This window comes from Osmerus eperlanus, chromosome 18, assembly GCF_963692335.1.
Source record: "Osmerus eperlanus chromosome 18, fOsmEpe2.1, whole genome shotgun sequence".
Lineage (NCBI taxonomy): Eukaryota > Metazoa > Chordata > Actinopteri > Osmeriformes > Osmeridae > Osmerus > Osmerus eperlanus.
The window spans coordinates 7,278,739-7,301,704 of record NC_085035.1 but is presented as its reverse complement, the minus strand read 5'-3'; the positions used below and the strand labels follow the sequence as shown (position 1 = coordinate 7,301,704).

Here is a 22,966-nt window from a genome sequence, read left to right as displayed (position 1 = left end):
TATATATTATTAGGGGCCAAGCAGCGAAGCTGCGAAGCCACTTAAGTGTTTCTACCTTTTCTTATTATTATTACACTTATTCTGCCATTGGAGTCTATGGCAGCCCCTAGAACCATATGGTAAAAAGTTGTGAATTTTGGCACACTCATTAAGCACAGTCCCCTCTTTATATTCACCAAGTTTCATGTCTCTCATTGGAGCACTCTAGCGCCACCAACTGGTCAAAGTTGGACTTGTGTTTACACACGTAACTTTTGAACCGTATGACCGATTTTCAAAAATGAGGTACCGTTGGATTCCCTGGATCGAGACGAGTTCAACACACCCTATGACGTCAATTTCCGGTTATATAGATTTTCCGCCATTTCCGGTTTTAGCAAAAACCTTTTGAAAGCCTGCTCCTCCTACAATTTTTCTTCAATCTTCCCCAGAATTGGAACACATCATCGTCAGAGCAACCCTCACAGAAGTTATCCAAAGATTTTTGATTTTCAAAACCGTTTGTCCGGTACAGCCAATCAAAATCGGCAGCAAAGACACCAAACAGTAAGTTGGGTCATATCTCAGCCAATCCTTGAGAAATCAACACCAAACTTGGTATGATGACTCGGAACCCTCATCTGAGGATGTCCAAACAATTTGGTGTCATGTGATCACTGGGCGTGGCCGCAGGATGCAAAAATGTGTTTTGGCCAATAACTGTTGATTCGTTTGCCTTTATTAACCCTTTGACGCGTACGAACACACCGGTGTGTTGAGTCCTGGCTGGTCCCTGGAGCGTACCAACACACCGGTGTGTTGGAACGCGTCCTTTAGAATGTCCAGTTTGGCTTATTACGTAACAATAAACTCTTCAGCATTAGCCTACGCGTATGTTATAAACATGAATCTCAATTGACTGTATATTGAGAAAGTTTACCTTTATTATCCATAAGAAAACATTCAAACAATTTAGTTTAGCTAATGTTAGCTAACAGCTAACCAAAAATAACTCACGCTTTACTCACGCCACCTAGTAAACCATAATATTATCCGTTTTCCTTGACTTGGCTATCACTTTCAACAGATTTTACTATTGTACAACCAACCAGAGATCGAAATAATATATATACGTTCACAAATATGCATCTAAAACATCTGACATTCGTCTGTCTTTCGTCTCGTTTTGAGCTACTAGAGGCCATCTTTGATTTTTTTGTCTTCCGGCAACAAATATGACCCTTGATGATGTACCCCTTGACCCCGTACACCTCAGTATTTTCTCGTGAGAAGAGTAGGTCATCTCGTTGACCATTTGACACCCACAATGCAGAGTACTGATCAAAACAAAAAACATGGCAGCCTACATTATCGTCATTAGCCAAGTTAGCTTCTCGAAAGCTACACTACGATAATATATCATATCAATTCACTGTGGATTCACCTGTGTGAATATTTAAAAATCGGAACAGTAATGACTACTAAGTTATTTTAATAAATATTTTAATAAGTTAAAAAGCCCACACCAACACGTTTCTTAATTTTTAACACGTATCCTTTTACTCATTTCAGGTAGCTAATTACATGTCCAGGAAAGGGTACAATCTCGTCATTGTCACGTTACATATCAATGAATATCATTAGCACACAGCTATAAAAAATATCACATCAAAATTATTTAAAACCTTGACACTGTGTAGGGGTAGGCAAAGCTTCCGTCAACATATCGGCAAAAAGGTACAGCATGTTTGAGTTGTGTGATGTACTGGCTATGTTTAGGACATGATCCTTTACACAGGATCCACTATAGACATCCAGGATCATGAAGGGCTTGGGATTTCTGGATCTGTTGTCATGACAAGTCAACTGGTATTTATTGTCATCATATACTTACAGTACACAATGAAACAAAACAACGTTCTTCCAGGACCTAGACATAACCTTGACAACTACAAAAACTGTGTGGAATTAGGTCAATAAAATTGGTCCAATAAGACAAGATGAAATTTGTGACAAATGCCTCAAAACACCAAGAAGTGGGGATACTGTGAATGTAAACAAGTAAGCTAGTGCAAGGGAAACTGAATGTAAACATAACATACTAATACCATAATACATGGACATCAGTTATTGAGGTAGCAGCAATATGCAAAAATATTGAGTTTGATGATGTACAGGAGCGTGTGGGGTGCATGGGTTTGTCCACAATGCGTGTGGGTTTGGGGATGCAGCATTTGGTATAGATGTTTGTGAGGGAGGGCAGAGAGATCCTGACTATCTTCTCAGCTGTCCTCACTGTCCTCTGCAGGCCGTGATGCAGCTCCTTGGGATGCTCTCTACAGTCCCTCTATGCAATGTGGTGATGGTGTGGGATGGGAGATGGGCTTTCAGCATTTGCAAAAAAATAAACATGCTGCTGGTACATCAAGGAATTAGGTGTTTGACGGTCTCGTTGATGTTCAGCAAGGAATGGTCACTTTGTGCTGACCGTACTTGCTCGACACCTGAGAGAAGGCCATGTACTATACATGGACAATTTGTACAGCAGTGCTGTCATGTTCTGTTTCTTGGAACGGGGCCTGTGCAGGCCAACATTCACCTGTAAATTTATAGGGAGATGTTCAAGATATAGAAAACGATCAACAGCAGGCAATCAAGTGGTATGACAAGTGGTGCGTTTCATTACCCTATGAAACATTACAGTCATACATTGCCGTCTTGTCATTTCAATAGGTTGTTAGATTGATTAAGCATAAAGTCTGGTTTATTCTACATGTCGTCCATCAACTAGCCCTAGCCCAGATTTTCCAAACAAATTACACTTGCCTCTCATTTTTGCTTGAACTGTGGCCTGACAATAAATGAGGAATACATTTTCTATCAACACGGAAATTAATGACAGTAGATGGTAGCAAGAGATCACAAAACATAGCCATCAATATAGAATGGATGTCTGAATTATTGTGTTTGCTTTAATTTTACTAAACATGGCAAGTTAGTAATCGCTAGTTACCTGAATAATACCCTTTACTACGAGCTAGCTAGTAAAAACATCAGATAGTGGAAAACAACCACAGGTCATGCTTTCATCTCAATATCATGCCACAGGTATGTGTATATTTTGTGGGTATAAATAATCTACTCACCAGAAAAGTTTCCCAGATAAAGAAGCCAACCAAAAAGGTTTGAAGGTATCCAAGCAGCATGATCTTGCTTGATCGCCTTTCGCCGAGGTGTGTGGGAGTCATGTTCCAGTCTCGCCTATAGCTCAATTTGGTTGACGATCAACAGTTGCTGCTAATTTACTTGGCTATGTTACGTAGTTTGTGTAGTAGGATTATAACAAAGTAATGCAAGTGCATCTAGTCAGTCTAGCGTATTACTAGGATTGTAATGTATCGTTTTGTTTTCGTTTAGCTGGCTTCCATCCAGTAACTTATTTTGTGAACACTGGCTGCGTTGCCAACTCAGAAGGTTTACGAGATGGAAGCCAGCTAGAGAAAACAAAACAATGAATAGAAATCAAATTAGACTGACTGGATGTATCCAAATTATTTTGTATTCGTTATAATCCGACCACACAAACAACGTAACATAGCCTAGTAAATTAGCAACAGCTAACTTGTTGATTGACTCTTTACTACACTACGAGCTAGCTATTTTGGCAAAAACATCACCTCGTGAAATACAACAGTTCATGCTTTCATCTCAGTATCGTGCAAACTATATGGGTGGTATAATTTGAGTTATACAAATACTTCAGTCACCAGAATAATAGCCAAAATATCTACTTTGAAGGTTTCCGCCAGTCCCCTGAAGCGGAAGAAATACGTAACGAGAAGGTGGATAAACAAAACAACCAATGAATGGAGTATTCGTCACTAATACGGGGTGCAAACTAGGTCAATGGAAAATGCGAACCGAGAAATACTTAAATTGTATAGCAATTCGATTTTAATGCGTCATAATCAATTTCTGGAACGTTGAGATTGATCCAAACTCACGCGCATAAAAAACTCACTCTGGGGGACCAGTCAAGGAATTTAGAACCTACGTGTGAAAGGGTTAAGTGATTCCTTTGTCTCATGATATCTTGGGACATCCCGTGTGTGACACATGATAACTTGTGATAACAGCCGAATTGATGCGGCCGCCATTTTGAATGACTGAAAAAACGTTTTTTCTGTACTCCTCCTACAAATGTTTTCCAATCTTCACCAAATTTGGCAGAGATCATCTTCAGACCAAGCCTCACAAAAGCCATCATATGTTTTTTGGATTTTCAAAACCGTTTGCCCGGTACGGCCAATCAAAATGTGCCGTTAATCCAGCAAACAGGAAGTTGGGTCGTATCTCAGCAAATCTTTGATGGATTCGCACCAAACTTGTTGCGTGTACTCGTAACCCTCTTCTGAGGATGTACAACATGTTTTATGGGTCATTCGATTGCTTGGCCACCTCATTGCTGCTTGCAGCTATATTTATTATTATTATTATTATTATTGGTGGCCAAGCCGCGAAGCGGCGAAGCCACTTAAGTGTTTCTACCTTTTCTTATTGGTGGCCAAGCCGCGAAGCGGCGAAGCCACTTAAGTGTTTCTACCTTTTCTTATTATTATTACACTTCTTCTGCCATTGGAGTCTATGGCAGCCCCTAGAACCGTATGATAAAAAGTTGTGAAATTTGGCACACTCATTAAGCACAGTCCCCTCTTTATATTCACCAAGTTTCATGTCTCCCATTGGAGCACTCTAGCGCCACCAACGGGTCAAAGTTGGACTTGTGTTTACACACGTAACTTTTGAACCGTATGACCGATTTTCAAAAATGAGGTACCATTGGATTCCCTGGGTCAAGACGAGTTCAACACACCCTATGACGTCAATTTCCGGTTATATAGATTTTCCGCCATTTCCGGTTTTATCGAAAACCTTTGAAAGCCTACTCCTCCTACAATTTTTCTTTAATCTTCCCCAGAATTGGCACACATCATCGTCAGAGCAACCCTCACAGAAGTTATCCAAAGATTTTTGATTTTCAAAACCGTTTGTCCGGTTTTCTGTACTCCTCCTACAAATGTTTTCCAATCTTCACCAAATTTGGCAGAGATCATCTTCAGACCAAGCCTCACAAAAGCCATCATATGTTTTTTGGATTTTCAAAACCGTTTGCCCGTTACGGCCAATCAAAATGTGCCGTTAAGCCAGCAAACAGGAAGTTGGGTCGTATCTCAGCAAATCTTTGATGGATTCGCACCAAACTTGTTGCGTGTACTCTTAACCCTCTTCTGAGGATGTAAAACATGTTTTATGGGTCATTCGATTGCTTTGCCACCTCATTGCTGCTTGCAGCTATATTTGGTGGCCAAGCCACGAAGCGGCGAAGCCACTTAAGTGTTTCTACCTTTTCTTATTAGGGGCCAAGCAGCGAAGCTGCGAGGCACCTATTGTTATTGTTAGTATTATTATTATTATTATTATTATTATTATTATTATACTTCTTAAGACTGGGTGTCTATGGCAGGCCCTAGAAGCGCTTGGTCGAAAGTTGTGAAATTTGGCACACTCATTGGGGACAGTCCCCTGGTCCAATTCACAAAGTTTCATGTCCCATACTTTGGCACTCTAGCGCCACCAATGGGTCAAAGTTGGACTTGTGTTTACACACGCAACTTTTGAACCGTATGACCCATTTTCAAAAATGAGGTACCATTGGATTCCCTGGACGAAGACGAGTTCAACGCACCCTATGGGGTCAATTTCCGGTTTTATCAAAAACCTTTGAAAGCCTACTCCTCCTACAATCTTTGTCAAATCTTCTTCAAAATTACCAGATATGCTCTTCAGACCAAGCCGCACAAAAGTTATGGTAGAGCATTTTGATCCCCACAACCGTTTGTCCGTGACAGCCAATCAAAATCAGCAGAAAAGCCACCAAACAGGAAGTGAAGTCATATCTCAGCAGTTGTTTGAGGCAGTGAAACTAAATTTGGTACGCCGCCTCGGAACCTTATTTTGAGGATGTCCTCCAAAAATTGTGTCATGTGACTAAAAGGGGGCGTGGCCAGAAGCATAAACGTGTTTTGGCTAATAACGGTTGAAGTGTTTACCTTAATAAAGTAATTTCTTTGTCTGTTGATGTCTTGTGAGATATCTAGCCTGACTATTAATAACTTTTCATAAAATTCGAACGGAAGTGGCCGCCATTTTGGATTTCATGGAAAAGTGTAAAAACCTTTTGCACACCCCAATTTTTGTCCAATGTTTACCAAATTTGGCAAAGATGATCTTTAGACCCAGTTTCACAAAAGCAATCAGATGAATTTTCAATTTTCAAAAACGTTTGTTCGGTAGAGACGATCAAAAGCGATGGCGAAGCCGCCAAACGAGGCGCAAGAGCATATCTCAGCAACCATTTGCGCGATTGTCACCAAACTTGGGTTCCATCGTTCCCATGAGGAGCAGAGGAGGCCTGCGGTGTTATACCAGAAAAATAACTTTGACCTCTCAGTACTCTTGAACGCAAACATATATTTCAACCAAACTAACACACCAACAGGTTGTTGTGACTTAATTGTTGCACAAGTGCTATGGAGGCCATGTCCTGCTCTGGACTGCTTGGCCCCTCCATTGCTGCTTGCAGCTATATTTAGGGGGCAAGCAGCGAAGCTGCGAGGCACCTATTGTTATTGTTAGTATTATTATTATTATTATTATTATTATTATTATACTTCTTAAGACTGGGTGTCTATGGCAGGCCCTAGAAGCGCTTGGTCGAAAGTTGTGAAATTTGGCACACTCATTGGGGACAGTCCCCTGGTCCAATTCACAAAGTTTCATGTCCCATACTCGGGCACTCTAGCGCCACCAATGGGTCAAAGTTGGAGTTGTGTTTACACACGCAACTTTTAAACCGTATGACCCATTTTCAAAAATGAGGTACCATTGGATTCCCTGGATCAAGCCGAATTCAATGGACACCATGGCGTCAATTCCCGGTTTATAGATTTTCCGCTATTTCCGGTTTTATCAAAAACCTTTGAAAGCCTACTCCTCCTACAATCTTTGTCAAATCTTCAAAATTACCAGATATGCTCTTCAGACCAAGCCGCACAAAATTTATGGTAGAGCATTTTGATACCCACAACCGTTTGTCTGTGACAGCCAATCAAAATCAGCAGAAAAGCCACCAAACAGGAAGTGAAGTCATATCTCAGCAGTTGTTTGAGGCAGTGAAACTAAATTTGGTAGGCCGCCTCGGAAACTTATTCTGAGGATGTCCTCCAAAGATTGTGTCATGTGACTAAAAGGGGGCGTGGCCGGAAGCATAAACGTGTTTTGGCTAATAACTGTTGAAGTGTTTACCTTAATAAAGTAATTTCTTTGTCTGTTGATGTCTTGTGAGATATCAAGCCTGACTATTAATAACTTTTCATAAAATTCGAACGGACGTGGCCGCCATTTTGGATTTCATGGAAAAGTATAAAAACCTTTTGCACGCCCCAATTTTTGTCCAATGTTTACCAGATTTGGCAAAGATGATCTTTAGACCCAGTTTCACAAAAGCAATCAGAAGAATTTTCAATTTTCAAAAACGTTTGTTCGGTAGAGACGATCAAAAGCGGTGGCGAAGCCGCCAAACGAGGCGCAAGAGCATATCTCAGCAACCATTTGCGCGATTGTCACCAAACTTGGGTTCCATCGTTCCCATGAGGAGCAGAGGAGGCCTGCAGTGTTATACCAGAAAAATAACTTTGAACTATCAGTACTCTTGAACGCAAACATATATTTCAACCAAACTTGGTGTGTTGCATGAGTGCAACAGGTTGTTGTGACTTAATTGTTGCACAAGTGCTATGGAGGCCATGTCCTGCTCTGGACTGCTTGGCCCCTCCATTGCTGCTTGCAGCTATATTTAGGATTCCTCCGTGAGGAGGAAACCTATTGTTATTGTTAGTTTTATTATTATTATTCTTCTAGTTCCATGGGAGTCAATGGCAGCCCCTAGAACCCTTGGATAACTTTTTGTTAAACTTGGCACACTCATTAAGGACAGTTCCTTCTATACCTACACCAAGTTTCATGTATCCCATTAGACCACTCTAGCGCCACCAATGGGTCAAAGTTGGACTTGTGTTTACACACGCAACTTTTGAACCGTATGACTGATTTTCAAAGATGAGGTACCATTGGATTCCCTGGATCAAGACGAGTTCAACGCACCCTATGACGTCAATTTCCGGTTATATAGATCTTTCGCCATTTCCGGTTTTATCAAAAACCTTTGAAAGCCTACTCCTCCTACAATTTTTGTCAGATCTTCTTTAAAATTACCAATGATGATCTTCAGACCAAGCCTCACAAAAGTTATCGAAAATAATTTTGATTCTCACAACCGTTTGTTCGGTACAGCCAATCAAATTCAGCAGAAAAGCCGCCAAACAAGAAGTGAAGTCATATCTCAGCAAATCTTTGAGATATCAACACCAAACATGGTATGATAACTCGGAACCCTCTTCTGAGGATGTCTACACAATTTGGTGTCATGTGATCACTGGGCATGGCCGCAGGAAGCAAAAATGTGTTTTGGCCAATAACTATTGATTTGTTTGCCTTTATTATGTGATTCCTTTGTCTCATGATATCTTGGGACATCCCGTGTGTGACACATAATAACTTGTGATAAAAGCCGAATTGATGCGGCCGCCATTTTGAATTCATTGAAAAACGTTTTTTCTCTACTCCTCCTACAATTTTTGTCATATCTTCTTCAAAATTACCAGAGATGATCTTCAGACCAAGCCTCACAAAAGTTATCCCATGGCGTTTTGACTTTCTAAACCGTTTGTCCGGTACAGCCAATCAAAATCAGCAACAAAGCAACCAAACAGGAAGTTGGGTCAAATCTCAGCAAATCTTTGAGATATCAACACGAAACTTGGTATGTCACAAGGAATACACTACATGATGTTACCATGTGCAAAGGCAACTTCATATCTCAAAAAATGGTTGATATAAAGCAAATCGAATTTATCGCTAACGCTAAAATAATACTTTACAAATCCGCCAGTCAAAAACTGATACTCTGATTCAATCACAAGTTCATATGAAGACTCTTGAGAATGTTTAGTACACAAATCTGGGGAAAAGTTGACTGTAACATGAAAAGTCGATTTGTGGTGAATATTTGAAACTTGCATGCTTGGCTAATTGCTAACGAAATTTCCAATGAAATGTCTCCCCTGCTCTTCAGCGCGCGCGTGCTCCACATTCTCACACACTCAGCCCTTCCCTTGACACGCACGGGCTTGGCGAGACGCATACACAACATTTCAGGCAATTGTGGGCTGACCAAGCCCCCACTCATTCCTTGGCTTGAAGTGAAGGCCCTTGTGGATCTTGATGGTAATGCATTTTAGAAAAGGTTCTCAAAATCCTGAAACATTGATAGTATAGGCCAGGAGTAACTACCACACCACAAATGACGCACCATTATCCATAGGTGGCACTACGGCCAAGCCCCAATTGTCCATTTACAAAGTGATGCCATTCGCATCCCATTTGTCCCAAAATTCTGAAATTCATTAGATATGCCTCAATAACCTATAACGGCCGACATATTGATTTTTTTGGTACAATAAAGATTTAGGAAACACGTTTTTTCGCGACTTCTCCTACAATTGTTGTCCAATCTTCCCCAGAATTGGCAGGTATCATCGTCAAAGCAACCCTCACTGAATTCTTCAACAGATTTTTGAATTTCAAAACCGTTTATCCGGTACAGCCAATCAAAATCGTCAACAAAGCAACCAAACAGGAAGTTGGATCAAATCTCAGCAAATCTTTGAAATATCAACACCAAACTTGGTGTGTCACGTGAAAGACACTACATGTTCCCATGTGAGAAGGCAAATTAATATCTTAAAAAATGATTGAAATAAAGTGTAAGGCAGAGTTTCTGGGTACATGTACAGCTTGTGTCTCGGTAAGGTCAAGAGGTCATGCAGTGAGGCCCCCTCTGAGCAGAATATAGCATGCAGTCCAGACAGTGGGGAGACAGTAAGGAAAATCATGTACAAATAGGGCTTATGTGATTAACGACCACTTCACCTGCTGAACGTTCTAGTGTATCAGTGTACTGACCACTGAAGACCCGTTAAGGAAGCAATTCTGTGCATTCTATATCTGTACTGTCCAACTGATGTATTTAAGCACGACTTAGAGACAGAGTTCTCACTCATGCCATCAGCTCGTCTTGAACTGATTGTTTGATCAGGGCCGCTCAACTAATAAACCCAAGTCCACTCCTTTCCTTTGTCGTGACTCCTTCCGGCCTGCCTTCTCCAGAATTTACATCTTATCATAAAGGAAATCAAATTTATTTCTAACGCTAAAATGCTTTACACATCCGCCAGTCAAAAAACTCTGATTCAATCACAAGTTCATATGAAGACTCTTGAGAATGTTTAGTACACAAATCTGAGAAAAAAGTTGACTATGAGATGAAAAGTCGATTTGTGGTGAATATTTGAAACATGCATGCTTGGCTAATTGCTAATGAAATTTCCAATGTAATGTCTCCCTCTGCTCCTCAGCGCGCGCGCTCCACATTCTCACACACTCAGCCTTTCCCTTGACACACGCGGAAGCTTGGCGAGACGCATACACAACATTTCAGGCAATTGTGGGCTGACTAAGCCCCCACTCATTCCTTGGCTTGAAGTGAAGGCCCTTGTGGATCTTGATGGTATTGCATTTCCGATTTTGTGTGCAATGGTAAAAAGTCTCAAAATCCTGAAACATTGATAGTATAGGCCAAGAGTAACTACCACACCACAAATGGCCCAATATCACCCATAGGTGACGCTACAGGCCACGCCCTGATACACAAAGATACAAGGCTTTCTGGAATGGGTAGGCTCACCAAGCCCCCTCCTTTCATTCCTTGGCTTGAGATAAAAGCCCTTGTGGATCTTGATGGTATTGCATTTCAGATTTGGTATCCCATTGGTAAGTATACAGCATGGATTTTTCTATACCGTGACAATTTGTGAAGAATATACATTTTTCAATGGTTCACAATGTTAGGAGGAATCCGCCATTGCTGCTTGCAGCTATATTTATTATTATACTTCTTAAGACTGGGTGTCTATGGCAGGCCCTAGAAGCGCTTGGTCGAAAGTTGTGAAATTTGGCACACTCATTGGGGACAGTCCTCTGGTCCAATTCACAAAGTTTCATGTCCCATACTTTGGCACTCTAGCGCCACCAATGGGTCAAAGTTGGAGTTGTGTTTACACACGCAACTTTTGAACCGTATGACCCATTTTCAAAAATGAGGTACCATTGGATTCCCTGGATCAAGCCGAGTTCAACGCACCCTATGACGTCAATTTCCGGTTATATAGATTTTCCGCTATTTCCGGTTGTATCAAAAACCTTTGAAAGCCTACTCCTCCTAGAAATTCTGTCAAATCTTCTTCAAAATTACCAGATATGATCTTCAGACCAAGCCTCACAAAAGTTATCGAAAATAATTTTGATCCTCACAACCATTTTTCCGGTACAGCCAATCAAATTCTGCAGAAAAGCCGCCAAACAGGAAGTGAAACCATATCTCAGCAGTTCTTTGAGGCAGTGACACCAAAGTTGGTACGCCTACTCGGAACTTTATTCTATGGATGTCCTCCAAGAATTGTGTCATGTGACTAAAAGGGGGCGTGGCCGGAAGCATAAACGTGTTTTGGCTAATAACTGTTTAGGTTTTTACATTAATAAAGTAATTTCTTTGTCTGTTGATGTCTTGTGAGATATCAAGCCTGGCTATTAATAACTTTTCATTAACTTCGAATGGACGTGGCCGCCATTTTGGATTTTATGGAAAAGTGTAAAAACCTTTTGCACGCCCCAATTTTTGTCCAATGTTTACCAAATTTTGGCAAAGATGATCTTTAGACCTAGTTTCACAAAAGCAATCAGATGAATTTTCAATTTTCAAAAACGTTTGTTCGGTAGAGACGATCAAAGGCGGTGGCAAAGCCGCCAAACGAGGCGCAAGAGCATATCTCAGCAACCATTTGCGCGATTGTCACCAGACTTGGGTTCCATCGTTCCCATGAGGAGCAGAGGAGGCCTGCGGTGTTATACCAGAAAAATACCTTTGAACTCTCAGTACTCTTGAACGCAAACATATATTTCAACCAAACTTGGTGTGTTGCATGAGTGCAACAGGTTTTTGTGACTTAATTGTTGCGCAAGTGCTATGGAGGCCATGTCCTGCTCTGGACTGCTTGGCCCCTCCATTGCTGCTTGCAGCTATATTTATTATTATTTTTCTTCTTTTTGGCCCCCTAAAACTCAGTCAATATTTGGCCTACATAGACAACCTAGGTGTCAAACGTTTTTGTGGCAAAAAGTGTCTTCTGTCAACGAAGGGTACCAGTGCTAGCCTACGTCACTACGTCAGCACACGTTAGCAACGACGCATGGATACAACGTGATAGAGACGTTCTAGCACGCAAATTGGAGCTTGGATTATGAGTGAAAAAAACCAACCCCCAAAATTACAAACCATTGGGTTTTGTTGAGAAAGCAATTTCGAGTGGAACTGCAATCTCAGATTTTTTATTTAGGTCGTGAGAGTCTTTGTAATTTGAGCGAGTGCGGGTCGCCCGTGAGACTGCCTAGGCGGCAGCCATGCAAGCGTCATAGTAGTTTAGTATTTTCGTAATTTTATAGTTCGGTCAATTCTACACCAAAAAACAGAAGGAGGGCAATGTTATGACAATATGACTATTGTGAAGACAGCCAGATGGTGAGATTTAATGTAGGTTGCTTTAAAAACTTTGATTGGTTTGCTACGTGAGAGCCCTGTCAGCCTCCGTTGACGATTGCTTCAGCTGTTGTCGATCTCTGATGAGTATTTTCTTAATTTTGTACCAGGGTCAATTCTACATCAAAAATCAGAAGGAGGGCAGTGTTTTAAAGATATGGCGATTGCGAAGACAGCCAGCGGGTCAGCATATTTTTGTGATTTGTGTAAAACTTGGAATTTGAGTGACACCACGGCTTGTTTTGACATTAGCCTCAGTCAGACTCGGCTCGCCCACTGGCAGTGTGTAGTACTGTCTTCAATGCCACAGCTAAACTTTATGTCAAAACAAACGTTCTCATTTCAGGTGTTGGACCGAATTCTCACTCCCCCGCAGAATCCCACTCCCCTACGCGTGAACGCGCACTGCCTTCCTAGCGTATTGCTAGTTGTAATTTGACGAACCGAGGCGATTTTTACAAGCCTAGGTTGGCGATTTTTACAAGCCTAGGTTCCCTCGTCTTACGCTGCGTTCACACTGCAGCGTTTTTTAACGCTCTGCATCGCTTGCCTTCCCACAGTACACCACGCTCGGGGGCGTGTTAGACAAGTTAATACAGAGTTGTAGTTCTCTAAGGTCACTGTTGTAGTCATGGCCAAGCGTGCAGATTTGGGTTCATGTACTCACAATATCGATCAAAATACCACTTTTACACAACATTTATGTAAGTGCAAGATTTTACTAGTGCAAGATTACAGTAGAATACATGTTACGCCACCGGTCACTCAACCAGTCGTTTGTAGGCTGGGCTAGCGAGCTAGCAGTGGCACAAAACAGTCACGTAATGTGACGAGACTAAATTTAAAATTAGGCTATAAAAACACACTAGGAACAATGACGACATCGGCAACCATGCACCATGCATTATTAGTTTAATGTATTCTTTAAATTCAGGCTCGTCACATTAGTAACTTTGTTCTGAACAGAACTGGGTGTGCAGACACATACGAAAAGTTTCTCCTCCATCTTGAAATTGTCAAACCTAGAAATGTTTACCATGACGAACAGTTGCTACGTTACAAGAAACCAATCCGATTGGCCAACGCTAGCGTTTTCACGCTCCTCATTTACATGAAGTTGAGAAAATCCAACTTGCAACGCTCCGCTCCGCTCGCCTTCCCACAATGCCCTACGCGAGCGTCAACGCCTGGTTTCATTGAAAATGAATTGGAAGCCGACGCCCCGCGCCGCCCGCTCCGCTGCAGTGTGAACGCAGCGTTAGGCTTTGAGGAAGCTGTCATTAGGCTATTTAATTCATGTTTCATCAAAATATAAGTTATGTTGTGCTGCACTTTAGAGCCTATACGATTAGTATGTCGTGCTACTCGTAAAATCCGAATGATTGTCTCAAGAAAATAGACGTACTTTGGAGCTGCACTTGAAAAACGATGTTGATGTCGATGTTGTGCTACACTGTCCTATTATCGGAATGAGGGTAATATGTGAATTATGTTGTAGTTGCGACTGCTGTTGTCACTGTCTGGTAAAAGCGAGCATCGTTCTTTGTATTCATTTGTACGAATCACTTTTTGTAGAACCATTCACTTCTGATTCTTGATTACGTTGTACTTGCTGTTATAGGTATACTTACTAAATGCACTATATGCCAATTCATTGGCATATAATCGTCTGGTAAAGGAGTACATTATTTTACAAATGTAGGCTATATAAAAAGGCCCCTGCTCACAGGTCCCTCCTACCAGAATTCTACTTCTATTTCCCTCTCAGTAAACTACTTGCCACACAACTGTTTTGTGTTTACAATCATATCCATTTTATAGATCCTGCTTCCCACTGCCTAGTTTGTGTCTTCTAACTTGCAATGTACAGTGCTTGGTTTTAGTAGCCTTCCCTTTGTGAATGGCTAGTGAAAAACATCTAATAAATGATGACATTTTGATTGGTTCCATCACAATTATTTTAAACAAAAAACTATAATGATATATTTAACGAAAGGTAGAAAAAAAGAAAGAAAGTGATCATTTAAATAAGAGTTTTAACAAGTTTGAGGCTTGATCATGAAAACAGGTAAGGGATGTTTACGGCAGGCAGCATTTTGGGTAAACATTAAGATTAATTTGTGGAATGATAATGAATGATAAAACATTAGGAATGGCAAAAACTGTCACTGTCACCTATAATAACATTACCACTTATACAAAGAAATACCAATGCTTCATTATAAATGTGTCTAGTAGTGAAAAAAGTATTGTATTCAATACCAGTTGACAAGCTATTACCCAGTTAGTGTCGCCATCCAGATTGTCCACATCCCCGCATAGTTGGGGTGTCAGATCCTATAGCCCCAAGATATGGGGAGGGGGGGGGTGGATTTCGGCAGGTATGAAAAACAGTGTTGCCAAAATCCTACTCCACTTCTAACTTTTACATTTATGCGACTAGTATCAAAAACCTTTTATGGCACACTCTACAGGGCATGAGGAGCCACCAAAATAATTTGGGGGGGGGGGGGGGGGGTGTGTCAGATCTTGTAGTCCCAAGATATGAGGGGGGGGGAGGATTTCGGCAGGTATGAAAAAAAGTGTTGCCAAAATCTTACTCCCCTTCTAACTTTTACATTTATGCAACTAGTATCAAGAGCTTTTTATGGCACACTCTATAGGGCATGAGGAGCCACCAAAATAATTTGGGGGGGTGTCAGATCTTATAGTCCCAAGATATGAGAGGGGGGGGGGATTTCGGCAGGTATGAAAAAGTGTTGCCAAAATCCTACTCCCCTTCTAACTTTTACATTTATGCAACTAGTATCAAGAGCTTTTTATGGCACACTACAGGGCATGAGGAGCCACCAAAATAATTTGGGGGGGGGGGGTGTCAGATCTTGTAGTCCCAAGATATGGGGGGGGGGAGGATTTCGGCAGGTATGATGAACAGTGTTGTCAAAATCCTACTCCCCCAGTAAGTTAAAAAGAAATACTGAATTGCTGCCTCATTAAATAGTTGATTCAAATAGCAGTTGGTTTTTAGGATTGTTAAATTGGTGAGGTAGCGTGCGAGATAAAGAGAACTCATACACATTAGCCTACTGCAATGCATACAAGGTGAAAATAATGGGGCATTTAGTTGTATTAAACATGGATAAACACAGCTCTATTTGAACATTTCAGGGAATTCAGTTTTATTATACTGTTTCTAAAATGCATTGTAGTGCAAATGCGACGTTTCACAACTGATTACGTAGGATAATGTCTGCGGATTGAAAAATATCTGATTGCTGTTCTGCTACAGGGCAAACTGTTAACTCCTTAATGGAGAAAGTGTTTGTCATTTCACTAACAGAGTTACAAAATTAATCTGAGTTGTGGGTTTTATAAGAAGCCTATTATCAATCTGCAGATTAGAGAGAATGTTTAAATAACACAACGACTTAAAATGAAGTCTCTGAGGATAGGACGGTGTTGATAGTGAATAGAGAAAACAAATATTACATGATTTACAGCCAAATAGGGTTTGTCAGGAATCAGAGAGCAATCCTCTTTACAGAATCTCTCCAGATACGCCAGGGCCCTACTCTCTTGTGCACTCATCTTCAGCTCAGCCCACAGGTTTGCAATAGGGTTAAATAAATATTGCCTTTGTGTCACCGTATCTATATAGGCTACAATATTTTACTGCTCGTGAATTCCTAAATATTACTGTGTATTTGTATTTTTTTTTAACACATCGTTCACTTATATTTGCCAATGTGTTGCCAGTAATTCTGGAGTTGGCTGTATGAACAGGTGATAAGGAAATGGCTATTGTGATCAGCATAAGCACATAGGAAATGTATTTTCTTCCACCCCCTATATACCTGAAATGTTCAAATAGAGCTGTGTTCATGTATGTTTAATACAACTTAATGCCCCATTATTTTCACCTTGTATGCATTGCAGTAGGCTACTGTGTATGAGTTCTCTTTATCTCACATGCTACCTCACCAATTTAACAATCCTAAAAACCAACTGCTACTCTAATCAGCTATTTAATGATGCAGCAATTCAGTATTTCTTTTCAATTTACTGGGGGAGTAGGATTTTGGCAACACTGTTTTTCATCAGAATCAGAAAGGGTTTTAATTGCCATGAAAGTTTGCACAGACAAGGAATTTACTTTGGCAGGAAGGTGCATACATTAAACATATAGGAACCTTAAAACTTAAATATGTGGTCTAACTTTACAAAAGGTACAAAGTCTACCTAATACTAAGGGGATTTAGAATAAAATATAAAGTAGCCATCATTTCCAATATGAAAATACAAATAGTACAAAAGATACAAATAGTGTAATATAGTGCAAATTGCAATGTGGCAAGGTGTCATTGTGCAGATTGTGATTTAAGTCATTTAAGTCAGTGTGAGCCCCTTGTTGAAGAGGCCAACAGCGGATGGGAAGAAACTGTTTTTGTGGCGTGTGGTATTGGTCCTGATGGACCGCAGCCTTCTGCCGGAGGGGAGTGGCTGAAAGAGTGTTCACAATCTTCCTTGCTCGCCTCAGGGTCCTCTAGGTGTGCAGGTCTTTGAGGGTAGGCAGATTGCAGCCGATCACCTTCTCAGCAGTGCGGATGATACGCTGCAGTCTGCTCTTGTCCTTGGCAGCAGCGTACCAGTTGGTGATGGAGGAGGTGAGGATGGACTCAATGATGGCTGTGTAGAAGTGCACCATCATCGTCTTTGGCAGGTTGAATTTCTTTCGCTGCTGTAGGAAGTACATCCTCTGTTGTGCTTTCTTGGTGAGGGAGCTGATGTTCAGTTCCCACTTGAGGTCCTGGGAGAGGATAGTGCCCAGGAAGCGGAAGGACTCCACAGTGTTGACGGGGGAGTCGCACAGGGTGATGGGGGGTGAATGGGGCTGTATTCCTCCTGAAGTCCACAACCATCTCCACTGTCTTAAGAGCATTGAGCTCTAAGTTGATCTGGCTGCACCAGGTCACCAGGTTGTCAGCTTCCCAGCTGTAATCAGACTCGTCCCCGTCAGAGATGAGCCCAATGAGGGTGGTGTCGTCCACCAACTTTGAGTTTGACAGATGGATGACTGGAAGTGCAGCTGTTGGTGTACATTTACATTTAGTCATTTAGCAGACGCTCTTATCCAGAGCGACTTACAGTAAGTACAGGGACATTCTCCCCGAAGCAAGTAGGGTGAAGTGCCTTGCCCAAGGACACAATGTCATTTTGCACAGCTGGGAATCGAACTGGCAACCTTCAGATTACTAGCCCGACTCCCTCACCGCTCAGCCACCTGACTCCCTAGGGAGAGTACAGGGAGAAGAGCAGAGGGGAAAGGATGCAGCCCTGAGGAGATCTGGTGCTGATGGACCGGGAGTCAGAGACGTGTGTTCCCAGCTTAACACACTGCTTCCTGTCAGACAGGAAGTCTGTGATCCACCTGCAGGTGGAATCAGGCACGTTCAGCTGGGAGAGCTTGTCCTGAAGCAGGGCGGGGATGATGGTGTTGAAGGTCGAGCTGAAGTCCACAAACAGGATCCTGGTGTAGGATGCTGGGGAGTCCAGGTGCTGTAGGGTGAAGTGGAGGGCCATGTTAACTGTGTCGTCCACAGACCTGTTGGCTCTGCAGGCAAACTGCAGGGGGTCCAGGAGGGGGTCTGTGATGGCTTTGAGGTGTGCCAGCACCAGGCGCTCAAAATACTTCATTACCACAAAGGTCAGGGCGATGGGTCTGTAGTCATTATGTCCTGTTGGTCTTGGCTTTTTGGGCACAGGGATGATGGTGGATAACATCCTACCTGCCGAAATCCTCCCCCCCCCCCCCCATATCTTGGGACTATAAAATTTGACACACCCCAAAATTATTTTGGTGGCTCCTCATGCCCTGTAAAGTGTGCCATAAAAAGCTTTTGATACTAGTTGCATACATGTAAAAGTTAGAAGGGGGAGTAGGATTTTGGCAACACAGTTTTTCATACCTGCCGAAAAGCAGGATCTATAAAATGGATATGATTGTAAACACAAAACAGTTGTGTGGCAAGTAGTTTACTGAGAGGGAAATAGAAGTAGAATTCTGATAGGAGGGACCTGTGAGCAGGGGCCTTTTTATATAGCCTACATTTGTAAAATAATGTACTCATTTACCAGACGATTATATGCCAATGAATTGGCATTTAGTGCATTTAGTAAGTATACCTATAACAGCAAGTACAACGTAATCAAGAATCAGAAGTGAATGGTTCTACTAAAAGTGATTCGTACAAATGAATACAAAGAACGATGCTCGCTTTTACCAGACAGTGACAACAGCAGTCGCAACTACAACATAATTCACATATTACCCTCATTCCGATAATAGGACAGTGTAGCACAACATCGACATCAACATCGTTTTTCAAGTGCAGCTCCAAAGTACGTCTATTTTCTTGAGACAATCATTCGGATTTTACGAGTAGCACGACATACTAATCGTATAGGCTCTAAAGTGCAGCACAACATACCTTATATTTTGATGAAACATGAATTAAATAGCCTAATGACAGTTTCCTCAAAGCCTAAGACGAGGGAACCCAGGCTTGTAAAAATCGCCAACCTAGGCTTGTAAAAATCGCCTCGGTTCGTCAAACTACAACTAGCAATACGCTAGGAAGGCAGTGCGCGTTCACGCGTAGGGGAGTGGGATTCTGCGGGGGAGTGAGAATTCGGTCCAACACCGGCGCTTTCAAACAATCAGTGAAATGTGGAGCAACAGCAGCTAGCTTGCCTCTAGCAAACTTATTTTGAATTAGCCATTTCCCCCTACATTAATGTCAAACTTATTTACGTTTTGGGGGGCATATTTTCAGTTAGCAGACGGTGTTTGAATCGCGATTCCATACTGCCAGTGACAACGTTGTTACAGTAGCTTGTTTCAAAGGGGTTCGCAGCTGTTTCAAAGGGTGTTCCTAATGAAATATGCAATATGAGTAGGCTAAATGCTTGAAAATATCACTAGAAGGGAAAAACTTAAGAGGACGGACCCACCTGCAACCGACGCAAGCAAGCACACCCTACAATTTCTCCAGAAATGGTACCCTCTCTAGTTTCAATCCATTTAATAATTATTAATATAATAATGATAATAACTAGAGAGGGTACCATTTCTGGGGAAATTGTAAGGTGTGTTTGCTGGCGTTGGTTGCAGATGTGTCCGTTTATTAGCTGTAATTTTTACAACTGACATTTCTGTATATTTTATATAAAAATGCGTATGCCTATACTTTTTATGAAAATTTCATTGATTTAAAAGCATACATTTGTTGCTGCTCATTTACAATTCAAAATACAAAAAGTGAAGTGTAGAATTAAACGGTTGTCTTCTCATTTCCCCTGCAAGAAGGAATTTTGATAAGCTATAGCAGCCTCAGTTGAAAAGATATTGGGCAATCCGGTGCAAAACGGTCCTAACCTCTATGACACCTTAAGTTTTTCCCTTCTATCGATATTTCCAAGCATTTAGCCTACTCTTATTGCATTAATTCATTAAGAACCCCCTTTGAAACAAGCTATTGTAACACCATTGTCACCGGCAGTATTTCAGATGGAATCGCGATTCAAAGAGTACCATCTGCTGACTGAAAATATGCCCCCCAAAACGTAAAAAAGGTTGACATTTAGTTAGGGGGACATGGCTAATTCAAAAAGGGGTTGTTGGAAGCAATCATTGTCAGTAACAATGCAAAATTTGGTCTCAGTCTAGAGCCCTGCGTGGAGAAGCTGACCCCGGTAAATTGTGCTACGAACAAGCTAGCCTAGCTGCCGCATCATTGGATACCAGTGGAGAGGAAAATGACGTTTCCTTCAGTAGTTTCAGTTTGGCAACTACTTGTTTACTCTCCTCTTTTGTCTTTCTCTTTTGTGCTCCGCTCGGGGAGTTTGCATTCACTTAACTCTTGTACTGTCTCATATTAACCAACTGAAATGACGTGCTTTGCTGCGCAGTTGCTGCAATCGATGGAATAGTCCACATTAGTATCGGGTGGGAGGGGAAGCCTGCGTTGACACAAATAGAATAAACGCTCTGTTGTTATCTTTGTTGATACTTTTGGTGAAGGTTATGACTTTTAATGGATTTGTATTATTATTATAGTTATTATTGATCATATAGTATTTTTATGGAGTCTTTCAAGGGGCCCCCTGGCAGCTGGGGGCCCCAGGCAGCTGGGGGCCCCAGGCAGCTGGGGGCCCCAGGCGGTTGCCTACTTTGCCTAATGGGTAAGTCCGCCCCTGTATATAAATAAAGTCTTATAATAATAATAATAGTAGTAATAATAATAAGGACATAATATAAAATAACCTGGGGGGTGTTCCATCAACGTCGATTAAGGAAAAGCAAGACTTATTTCGTCAAGTCTCACTTACTTTAGCGATAGTTCCGTTCCATTAAGGTGGCTTATTCTAGTTCTAGCTGCGTAACCAAGGTAACTTATACTTCGTAACTAGCCTGATCCGTGTCAGGCTAAAAGTCAATCTAAACTAAAATGTGTTGCAAATAATTTCAAACAGGCGGAAACAGAATCTCAAAACACCGTTCCGTTGTGTAAATTCCTGCGCGGTATCTCGAGCCACAGTCTTTGTGGTTTCCCAATATAAATAAAAATGTAACTCAACAAAATACAAGTGCAGTCTTTGCTGGAATCCAAAACACACAAGCCGCAGTCTTTGCGGGAATCCAAAAAATCTACCAAAATAATAATATAAATAATAAAGGTAGTAAAACCCTTCTGATACGTAGAACCATAGAATTCAAGGAGGGTGTACTTTTCACATGACTGTACATCAATTAGATTTTATTCATCCATTACTGGCAAGACCAAATGCAACATGCATATTTTTTATAAGATTTGTATTTAAGGGATTTTTACTTTAAATGTGAGATTGGTATGCTATTTTGAGTGTTAGATAAAGCTCATACTATGTATGATGTGTTAACTTTGTGTGTGTGTGAATATATATGTATTATTTTCATCTTTACAGAAAGAGGAGAAGAAACTTCAACCAAGAAGACTACAGGACAATTTCGACACAGGTATTTAAGGATTACGCTTACAGTTTTAAGCCCCAGGAAGCCCAAATCCATAAAATTGTTAAATGTAATTTATGTACATATTAGTAAGTATTAGACATTAGTTTAAATTTAAATATTGTCATTTAAGTTTGTGTAACACTCCTGACAGTGGGTTTTAATTGGGCGGGGTTATGCTAGGGTATTTATGACAAAATAAATTCTGCAAACCAATCGTCACGGCAGTTGTCCACCCCCAACAGACGCAACTGCAACAAAACCTCAACTCAAACTTAAAGATATTTGGAATAAAATGACAATATGGCACTAGTTATCACTACAGAGCCATCATTTAGCATTGTATTAATAGTGCTAGCTTGAGAGTGGCATCTAACGTTCGTTCGTTTGTTATCCGGGGGTCGGGTCGCGGGGGCAGCAACCTAAGCAGAGAGGCCCAGACTTCCCTCTCCCCGGCAACTTCCACCAGCTCTTCCTGGGGGACCCCGAGGCGTTCCCAGGCCAGCCAAGAGACATAGTCCCTCCAGCTTGTCCTGGGTCTTCCCCGGGGCCTCTTCCCAGTGGGACGTGCCCAGAACACCTCACCAGGGAGGCATCCAGGAGGCATCCTGATCAGATGCCCGAGCCACCTCAGCTGGCTCCTCTCGACGCGGAGGAGCAGCGGTTCTACTCTGAGCCCCTCCCGGATGACCGAGCTTCTCACCCTATCTCTAAGGGAGAGCCCGGACACCCTGCGGAGAAAACTCATTTCAGCCGCTTGTATTCACAATCTCGTTCTTTCGGTCACTACCCACAGTTCGTGACCATAGGTGAGGGTAGGAACGTAGATCGACTGGTAAATAGAGAGCTTCGCCTTTCGACTCAGCTCCTTCTTCACCACGACGGACCGATGCGGAGCCCGCATCACTGCGGACGCCGCACCGATCCGCCTGTCGATCTTGCGCTCCATTCTTCCCTCACTCGTGAACAAGACCCCGAGATACTTGAATTCCTCCGCTTGGGTCAAGATCTCCTCCCCGACCCGTAGATTTCACTCCACCCTTTTCCGGTCAACAACCATGGCCTCAGATTTGGAGGTGCTGATTCCCATCCCAGCCGCTTCGCAT

The 22,966-nt window shown here is 41.8% G+C and overlaps 1 protein-coding gene across 2 annotated transcripts in view; it reads left to right on the top strand.

The window, feature by feature from the left end:
- dcp2 (decapping mRNA 2) overlaps nt 1–22,966 on the top strand; it is a 45,883-nt gene that overhangs the window by 13,878 nt on the left and 9,039 nt on the right. For both annotated transcript variants that reach the window (XM_062484002.1, XM_062484001.1), the window contains exon 10: nt 21,815–21,866. In XM_062484002.1, the coding sequence (XP_062339986.1) occupies nt 21,815–21,866 (52 nt within the window). The remainder of the gene's footprint in view (nt 1–21,814; nt 21,867–22,966) is intronic.